The sequence below is a fragment of the Pseudochaenichthys georgianus genome, unplaced genomic scaffold, assembly GCF_902827115.2.
Source record: "Pseudochaenichthys georgianus unplaced genomic scaffold, fPseGeo1.2 scaffold_763_arrow_ctg1, whole genome shotgun sequence".
In the NCBI taxonomy this organism is placed as follows: domain Eukaryota; kingdom Metazoa; phylum Chordata; class Actinopteri; order Perciformes; family Channichthyidae; genus Pseudochaenichthys; species Pseudochaenichthys georgianus.
The window spans coordinates 1-10,000 of record NW_027263313.1 but is presented as its reverse complement, the minus strand read 5'-3'; the positions used below and the strand labels follow the sequence as shown (position 1 = coordinate 10,000).

The window sequence follows — 10,000 nt, the reverse complement described above, 5'->3', positions numbered from 1 at the left end:
TTCGCTAAATAGATTCATCAACGTGATACTCTCAGACCCCGCGGACCCCTGGTACTAAGGGTCGATCTGAAAAGTGTTGACAGGAAACACAGACACACATTATGCTGTCTGGTCCTTAAGCTCTGGTGTGAATGCGCGGAAGATAAAATGTGTACAAAGTTCATTTAAAATAATGTATTCAACAAAGAACATAAAAATAAAAATTGATAATAAACAATAATTAAAAAAAAAGTGTTACTAAAAAGGTGTAAGAATGGAGAAAGCAGCTCGAGTTTGAAAATACACAGCCGGAAGAAATCTGCCCCTTCCTCACAGAGCCCCTCCCCCAACACGAACGCGCTCATGACCAATGAGGGCAGAGATCAGTCTGTGCCCAGATGGAAGGCTGACAGGCAGGTAGGCCATCCAGTTACTTTAGCCGGCTCACATGATTGGTCGAGCTTTTACAGCGCCACGGCTTCCAGAGGTGAAATGTTTTTATGGATTTATTGTCAAAGCACTTCAGATATTCATGGCTATCGGACGTTGAGAGCATTCCATGGAATATAACGAGTGCTTCTGAAGGGAACGACCTTCCCCACAACGACTCCGTCTGCAGATTAGATCAGAGAAGATTGAAAACCTTCTCCCCAATCTGCAGAGCCATGAAGTTTAAACCTGAGTGCTTTCTATAAATCTCTGAACCAGCAAATATAACTGTATCCAGCTTAGCAGAGCTAGCCTGCATGCTAACAGCATTACGCAACAGCACCTACTTTTTAAGATAAGCTAAGATGTTCTTTATTGATCCCAATTTGGGAATTGTTTTGGTCAATTCGGGACATTTTAGAAGCTGCTGCTGCGACAGGATGCCGCCTAGCACGGCACCACCACGCTAAGGGCAACTGAACTGCATCAACAGGACTACGCACAGCTTCTTCCCTTCAGCAGTCAGACTGCTGACAATGAACCCCACGCTGTCCCATACTGCCTAGTTGTTGTCGTGTGCTGTGCTGAAGCGCAATTCTGTATTCACTGTATTTATTTATTATTATCTGTGTATTTATTCCTATTTATACATTTCCCATCTATTTACCTTTATTTTTGTATCATTCTTTTTGGGTATATACTTCTGATAAGTGTGTAACTGACTGTTTTGCGATCTGGTTAGACCATCCTTAAATTTCGTTACACTGTGCTTGCATTTTTGTAATGACAATAAAGTAATCTAATCTAATCATCTGTTTGGAACGTCTGAAATATCAAACCACATTTCATAGACATGGCAACGATTGATTATTGAAACGATATAAATAAGTGTTGGTAATAAACGGAGACATGTGAGAGGCCTCGGGTGTCTGCAGATTCTCACACTGAACTGTGACTCTGTCATCGGCGCTGACAGGTGCCCGAGTGGCTGGACCCCGCACTCCTCCATAGGTGGGTCAGAAAGGACCCGAGGGGCTGGACCCTGCACTCCGCCGTAGGTGGGTCAGAAAGGACCCGTATTAGAATAATGTGTTTTTATGCCATGTTTGTCATTTTGGTTTAGAAAAATCACTTTTATAATATTTAGTATTATATTTTGGTTCACATTAGAAATATTTTATATTTAATTTTTCACTATTTATAATTCTAGACTTTTTTTTACATTTTGAAAAAAACGTTTTGAAGATATCGATGCAAAGATCTCCGCTTTTCTGAGACCCTCACGGTGTTCCAGTCCCTTTTCAAAACTCATCTCCTCTCCTCTGGTCTACTCAAAGCCCCCCCCCCCCCCCCCCATCAATCCATGCCGGTTGATCAAGTCTGATAGTCCTACACCCCCCACCCTAACCTTCCCTTATATTGTAAAGTGATTTTGAGTCCTTGAAAAGCCCTATACAAATATAATGTATTATTATTATTATACTGACAGGTTTCTGATCTCGCTGTGTAAAATAATCTCCCTGAGAGGTGTCACTTGTGATGTCGTCTGTGTGGTCCACAGTGAATGTATTCCTGACAGCAACAGGTGATTAGAATCAAAGGTTCCCAGAGGAAATGCATGTGGGTCATTTTTGACCCACTTCTGGAAGCTCGGGGTAGAAATACAAAAACTACAATTTCTTAAAATGTCAATTTAAAATGTGAATGGCGTGATATCCAAAACATGTTTTTTGAGGAATAGCTGGAATATGAAATGATAAAAATGTTTAATTATAAAGATACTTCAAGAAAACCACCTCACCGGGTCCAAGAAGACCCACTTGTGCATCTAAGGGTTAAAGAAGATTGGATTTATCGTCCTCTATCTTTTACGGTTTAGTCTTTTGATGGTGTTAAAGTTAAGGTTCCTAATCCTCTTGAAGCACTTTATGAAATTCTGCTGACTATAAATAAAGATATTTAAATTAGTTTGAGTTTAAATGTCTGAATAATATTCCATCAGAGGTCTGACAGCGTTTTAAATATAAACCCAGCTACAGATTTAAGGTGTTCATCACATCATCATAATGTCCCATGATGCATTGTGTCTCAGGTGTTCTCACTGAGGAATGTCGTCGCAACAGAAACCAAACAAGACAAAACAAAGAAACGGTCCAAATAACAACGATGACAGCGAATCAGCTGAGTGTCTAACAGGGTGATTGATCCGTGTCTAACAGGGTGATTGATCCGTGTGTGACAGGGTGATTGATCCGTGTGTGACAGGGTGATTGATCCGTGTGTGACAGGGTGATTGATCCGTGTGTGACAGGGTGATTGATCAGTGTGTGACAGGGTGATTGATCAGTGTGTGACAGGGTGACTGATCCGTGTGTGACAGGGTGATTGATCCGTGTGTGACAGGGTGACTGATCCGTGTGTGACAGGGTGACTGATCCGTGTGTGACAGGGTGATTGATCCGTGTGTGACAGGGTGATTGATCAGTGTGTGATTGATCCGTGTGTGACAGGGTGACTGATCCGTGTGTGACAGGGTGACAGGGTGATTGATCCGTGTGTGACAGGGTGATTGATCCGTGTGTGACAGGGTGATTGATCCGTGTGTGATTGATCCGTGTGTGACAGGGGGACTGATCCGTGTGTGATTGATCCGTGAGTGACAGGGCGATTGATCTGTGAGTGACAGGGTGATTGATCCGTGAGTGACAGGGTGATTGATCCGTGTGTGACAGGGTGACTGATCCGTGTGTGACAGGGGGACTGATCCGTGTGTGACAGGGCGATTGATCCGTGTGTGATTGATCCGTGTGTGACAGGGCGATTGATCCGTGTGTGATTGATCCGTGAGTGACAGGGTGATTGATCCGTGTGTGACAGGGTGACTGATCCGTGTGTGACAGGGTGACTGATCCGTGTGTGACAGGGTGATTGATCAGTGTGTGACAGGGTGATTGATCAGTGTGTGATTGATCCGTGTGTGACAGGGTGACAGATCCGTGTGTGACAGGGTGATTGATCAGTGTGTGATTGATCCGTGTGTGACAGGGTGACAGGGTGATTGATCCGTGTGTGACAGGGTGATTGATCCGTGTGTGACAGGGTGATTGATCCGTGTGTGACAGGGTGACTGATCCGTGTGTGACAGGGTGATTGATCCGTGTGTGATTGATCCGTGAGTGACAGGGTGATTGATCCGTGTGTGACAGGGTGACTGATCCGTGTGTGACAGGGTGACTGATCCGTGTGTGACAGGGTGATTGATCAGTGTGTGATTGATCCGTGTGTGACAGGGTGATTGATCCGTGTGTGACAGGGCGATTGATCCGTGTGTGACAGGGTGACTGATCCGTGTGTGACAGGGTGATTGATCCGTGTGTGACAGGGTGATTGATCAGTGTGTGATTGATCCGTGTGTGACAGGGTGATTGATCCGTGTGTGACAGGGCGATTGATCCGTGTGTGACAGGGTGACTGATCCGTGTGTGACAGGGTGACTGATCCGTGTGTGACAGGGTGATTGATCCGTGTGTGACAGGGCGATTGATCCGTGTGTGACAGGGTGACTGATCCGTGTGTGACAGGGTGACTGATCCGTGTGTGACAGGGTGATTGATCAGTGTGTGATTGATCCGTGTGTGACAGGGTGATTGATCCGTGTGTGACAGGGCGATTGATCCGTGTGTGACAGGGTGACTGATCCGTGTGTGACAGGGTGATTGATCAGTGTGTGACAGGGTGATTGATCAGTGTGTGATTGATCCGTGTGTGACAGGGTGACAGATCCGTGTGTGACAGGGTGATTGATCAGTGTGTGATTGATCCGTGTGTGACAGGGTGACAGGGTGATTGATCCGTGTGTGACAGGGTGACTGATCCGTGTGTGACAGGGTGATTGATCCGTGTGTGATTGATCCGTGAGTGACAGGGTGATTGATCCGTGTGTGACAGGGTGACTGATCCGTGTGTGACAGGGTGACTGATCCGTGTGTGACAGGGTGATTGATCAGTGTGTGATTGATCCGTGTGTGACAGGGTGATTGATCCGTGTGTGACAGGGCGATTGATCCGTGTGTGACAGGGTGACTGATCCGTGTGTGACAGGGTGATTGATCCGTGTGTGACAGGGTGATTGATCAGTGTGTGATTGATCCGTGTGTGACAGGGTGATTGATCCGTGTGTGACAGGGCGATTGATCCGTGTGTGACAGGGTGACTGATCCGTGTGTGACAGGGTGACTGATCCGTGTGTGACAGGGTGATTGATCCGTGTGTGACAGGGCGATTGATCCGTGTGTGACAGGGTGACTGATCCGTGTGTGACAGGGTGACTGATCCGTGTGTGACAGGGTGATTGATCAGTGTGTGATTGATCCGTGTGTGACAGGGTGATTGATCCGTGTGTGACAGGGCGATTGATCCGTGTGTGACAGGGTGACTGATCCGTGTGTGACAGGGTGATTGATCAGTGTGTGACAGGGTGATTGATCAGTGTGTGATTGATCCGTGTGTGACAGGGTGACAGATCCGTGTGTGACAGGGTGATTGATCAGTGTGTGATTGATCCGTGTGTGACAGGGTGACAGGGTGATTGATCCGTGTGTGACAGGGTGATTGATCCGTGTGTGACAGGGTGACTGATCCGTGTGTGACAGGGTGATTGATCCGTGTGTGATTGATCCGTGAGTGACAGGGTGATTGATCCGTGTGTGACAGGGTGACAGGGTGATTGATCCGTGTGTGACAGGGCGATTGATCCGTGTGTGACAGGGTGATTGATCAGTGTGTGACAGGGTGATTGATCAGTGTGTGATTGATCCGTGTGTGACAGGGTGACAGATCCGTGTGTGACAGGGTGATTGATCAGTGTGTGATTGATCCGTGTGTGACAGGGTGATTGATCAGTGTGTGACAGGGTGATTGATCAGTGTGTGATTGATCCGTGTGTGACAGGGTGACAGATCCGTGTGTGACAGGGTGATTGATCAGTGTGTGATTGATCCGTGTGTGACAGGGTGACAGGGTGATTGATCCGTGTGTGACAGGGTGATTGATCCGTGTGTGACAGGGTGACTGATCCGTGTGTGACAGGGTGATTGATCAGTGTGTGATTGATCCGTGTGTGACAGGGTGATTGATCAGTGTGTGATTGATCCGTGTGTGACAGGGTGATTGATCCGTGTGTGACAGGGCGATTGATCAGTGTGTGACAGGGTGATTGATCCGTGTGTGACAGGGTGATTGATCCGCGTGTGACTCACCTTCAGCTTCTTGTTCAGTTTGCAGCAGTATCGGTACAGCATGGCCAGATTCAGAGGGCCGAAGTCTGCGTAGAAACTGAGACAGAAAGCATCGTTACGGCTCTGACAGAAAGCCAGGATAAGACTCATGTCCTCTTTAGCAAAGGGGCCATATCCTACTGATGCTCAGGCGTATTTTAGTATTTAGCGTCTCCACTGTGACTTGTTTCCATGCTTTAATGTTCAAAAGGCTGGGAGTGTATGGGATGTTAGCCTCTGCAGACCATTGACATGCACTAACACACTACAGGAGAGAGCTGAATGTTTCCTGCTTATTAACGTCTCTCTCGTCTCCGAGTCTAGTCCAACAGGAGCTACAGGTCCGGTTGAAATCTGTCTTCCGTCTCCACTCCCTAGTTGAGATTATTCTCAGTCTTCCCTCCTGACCTGATACTGGCTAAAGAAATGTAGAGCGCGCCCACACCCAAAACAAAGCATCTCGCTCACTTTGTAGGACGTTTTAAGATAAGAGATATTACAACTGTAGTAACGTCGCCAATGAACCGTTAACATGATAGTAAAATAATAAATCTGCTTTGGCTGTTGGAAAAGAAGGCACACAGTATATAGCACATGACATATAAAGAGTAATGTTATATAAACATATACTTACTTTTCGTAGACAAACTCGTCATCGGTGCAGAAGTAGTGAGTGTTCGCCGTACTCTTGGGTTTACTGCGTAACGTGGCGAAGTACAGACGCTCTGCAGGACACACACACACACACACACACACACACACACACACACACACACAGAGACACAGACACACACACATCAGAAACGTTTCTTTCCTAACGCTATAAATACAATACTTTAATTATTGGAACGGACGCTTTGAAAAACAAAAACAAAGTAGTTGTTAGAAGTGTATTACATGCTGACACGATATCCACAGTCGGCCCTCAAAGTGTTCTCGTTGTCCTCAGTGAGATCTTTAGGGTTTATTGCAGGTCGCTTTGGATAAAAGCATCAGCTTAATAAAATGTGGTCATTTGAATATTATTGGAAGTTTGGGGAGAATTTAAAACTCTGAAACCCTTACCCTAAAAAGGGGATATCATTTGTGTAAAGGTTATAAAAATAATAGAAAGTGAAGGTGTCTAATCAGGAACAACAGTAAATAATACTATTTATTTCTCCTGGAACACAAAACTAAACTGAAATCTTGATGATTTGACAAAAGCAGCATTTAAAGCAGGCAGGTCACAACATTTAACATTATTTTTTAAATATGCATCGTTATAAAAACAATATGGCTGCAATAAAACCCAACTGCCCACCGGCAGCATCATCATTAATATAATGACCTGATTGATTACCGATCAAGAGACTGTGTGTTTCTTTACACAGACAGTTACCATGGTGATCCTGATCAACAACTACCTGGACATTTATTAACTTTCACTATTATAGGTAAATGTACATGTTTTGTTCACACAGTACAATCTCTGCCAATATAAAAGCATTATTTAAAAGTCTGTCACCATTACATTTGTATCTTAAAGCACTTTGAATTGCCTCGTGTTGAAAGGTGCTATATAAATAAACTTGCCTTAAATAAATATAGTAGTGGCCAGGCAGAATGTGTACTTTAATTGAACAGTGTATTTGTATCTTCAATAAGCTCTAATGTGTACCTTTTATTTAAGGAGTCGTTGTCCCTTTAATAAGCTCTGATTTAAAGTATGCATACTTTAAATAAACAGTTTATTTGTACCTTCAATAAGCTCCAGCTGTACTTGAAATAAACTGTATTTGTACCTTCAATAAGCTCCAGTTTAAAGTATTTGTACATCTTTATTATAGGTGTTGTTGTACCTTTAATAAGCTCTTTTTTAAAGTATGTTTACCTTAATATAATCAGTGTATGTGTACCTCAGATAGGCTCTGATTTAAAGTATACGTACTTTTAATACACTGTGTATTTCCACCTTTAAGAAGCTCTTTTTTAAGTATGTGTGCCTTTAATAAGCTCTGCTCTAATTCAGGGTACCTTTGATGAACTGCGCGGCTCCCAGCGGCTCGGACTCGTCCGTCCCGCCGAACAGGGCGGACAGGATGGCGGAGTGTCTCACTCCTTCCACCGTCATGGGGCCGTCTAATCCCCGGCCTGAAGGGTCCGTCTAATCCCCGGCCCGATGGGTCCGTCTAATCCCCGGCGGTGTACCTCCAGTAACTTTTCAAACTGCCGTTAGCCGTTAGCACAGCTAGCAGCGGAGCTAACAGGCAGGTGAACCGAAACTAGTCAAAAGTTGAAATAAACTTTCTACTCAGTTTCCCATCAGCCCCTGCGGCCCTTTTTTGCTCACATGAGAACCCTTCTACCGTTCCCGTCACTTCTTTCTCCACTTTTCACCGGTGAATATCCTTGGGTTAGCATGTTAGCACTGCTTCACGACGCTCTGAGTCTGAAACTCTGATTGAGCAAATCCCTCTTTAAGACACGTAACTATGGCAACGAAAGCCGCTCCCATGGCAACGGCAGCCAATCATCAATGAGGACGCGCTGTGATGCCTTCAGGGTCCGCTGGGAGATTCACACACACGATGAGGTTTTCACTTTAGTATTTGGATGTTATGTTCCCTTTTTAATAAAGGAATCGTTCATAAATGTTTACGGTTCGTAAATGTAGTATATATTATGTATTTCCATTTTGGGAGAGTCTCCATCCTCCAGGGAGAAATATATTTAGTTATTGTTTAGGTTCATAATTCAGATTTAAAATCAGAGTCTTGAAGATCCACTCATACTAGTTTGACCCTGAATATTTACTATTAATAATAATAATAATACACATTATACCGTTACACCTAAAGAATAATTGTAACCCTAAAACAAGAGAAATATAAATGTTAACAAAACGATTCAGGACCTGTGCCAACAATTACACTATGGAAGCCCAGAAGGGTCAATAATATAATTCATAACTTTTATTTGTAATTCCACAATAGCATTTCTTTACATACATATCTGTTATTAAGCGGTACAATCGAAACGAAAATGGAGAAATCCGATATATATTTGCACATACTTTTGTATTTGGAGTTTGTATTTTCATGATTGATTGCACTCTTTTTAACTCTTTACGTAATGTGGGATGAAAGTGTATGCAATGTATTATAGAACATAAATGCCATATAGCCGAGTGTCCCGAAGTCACAGTTAAAATGCAGCTTTGAACCAATTCAGAAGTGAAAATAAAACAACATTTGGTGCTTTCCAGTGGACGATATTCAGATTACTTTATTAAGTTCAATAGGTCTGTTGGTTACCGCTGGAATAACCTCACCTGATTGGCTCGGTTTAAGATGTCTGACTGCAGGTTTAATACCGAACAATTTTGGTCTGTTTTACTCGTTTTATGTCTTCTGTGTTTAATTTAGTCTTAATGTACATTATTTAATTTCATATTCTGTTCTTGTATCATATTCTCTTGACATGTATATAGACTTCTTGCACTACTGTTTATTTTGTATCTTTGTATTTTATTATATGTTGCTTTGTGGGAGGAGCTCAGGTCAGAAGAATGTCTTTGCCATTTCTACTCTGTAGCTGCTGAGCATCTATACTGTTGCTCTGTCTGCATCTCACCTGCGATCAGAGAGATCCACACACGGTTAGGTCCAGGTCCAGGTCCAGGTCCAGGTCCAGCTCCAGGTCCAGGTCCAGGTCCAGGTCCAGGCACAGGTCCAGGCACAGGTACAGGTCCATGTTGGAGGATTCGGGGCCCGTCCTGGTGTTTCCTCCAGGCCCCGGCGTCCGCCATGCTGCAGGGCGGTGTGCAGACTGAGGGAGGTGGTGTCAGGTGATCCGGGTCAGGTGTCTCCGGGTCCAGAGGGGAACCAGGTGTGAGTTTACAGCCTCAGGTTTCAACACACAGGTCTGACACTACCTGCTGTACGCACTGTACATCAGGTGAGAGGGCTCTGACACGGAGACGTCACGGAAACAAAACCCGGGGCCACAGGAAGTCCAGAACAAAACACACTACAATACCCAGAATGCAACACCAGATTGATGTGTGTTCATGTAGTGACTGAGTGCCAGGTGTGTTGCTGCTCCAAAGCACATTCTTAAAGGTCTCCTATCATCCTCTTCTTCATCAATACAAGACAGGTCTCAGATATATCCAGAGCCTGTCTCTGATTGGCTGAAACACCAAACAGATCATTGCAGCATTACCCATAATCCCCTCTGTTTCAGCCCTGTTTCCAAAGTGCTGATTCTCTGTCTGTTACTTTAGATCAGGGGTGTCAAACTCAATTTCTTCGAGGGCCACATTAGCATTATGG

The 10,000-nt window shown here is 44.4% G+C and overlaps 1 protein-coding gene across 3 annotated transcripts in view; it reads right to left on the bottom strand.

Annotated features, from left to right (window-relative positions):
- LOC117444244 (dual specificity protein phosphatase CDC14AB-like) overlaps positions 1 to 8,248 on the bottom strand; it is a 29,301-nt gene extending 21,053 nt beyond the window's left edge. Inside the window, exons 1-3 of one of the 3 annotated variants that reach the window (XM_034079902.2) lie at positions 7,701 to 8,248; positions 6,319 to 6,409; positions 5,667 to 5,742 (exon numbers count right to left, since the gene is read on the bottom strand). In XM_034079902.2, coding sequence (XP_033935793.1) covers positions 5,667 to 5,742; positions 6,319 to 6,409; positions 7,701 to 7,797 — 264 coding nt within the window. In that variant the 5' untranslated portion in view covers positions 7,798 to 8,248. The remainder of the gene's footprint in view (positions 1 to 5,666; positions 5,743 to 6,318; positions 6,410 to 7,700) is intronic. The other 2 variants (XM_034079900.2, XM_034079901.2) reach the window with 2 other exon arrangements.
- Between the last annotated feature and the right edge of the window lie 1,752 nt (positions 8,249 to 10,000).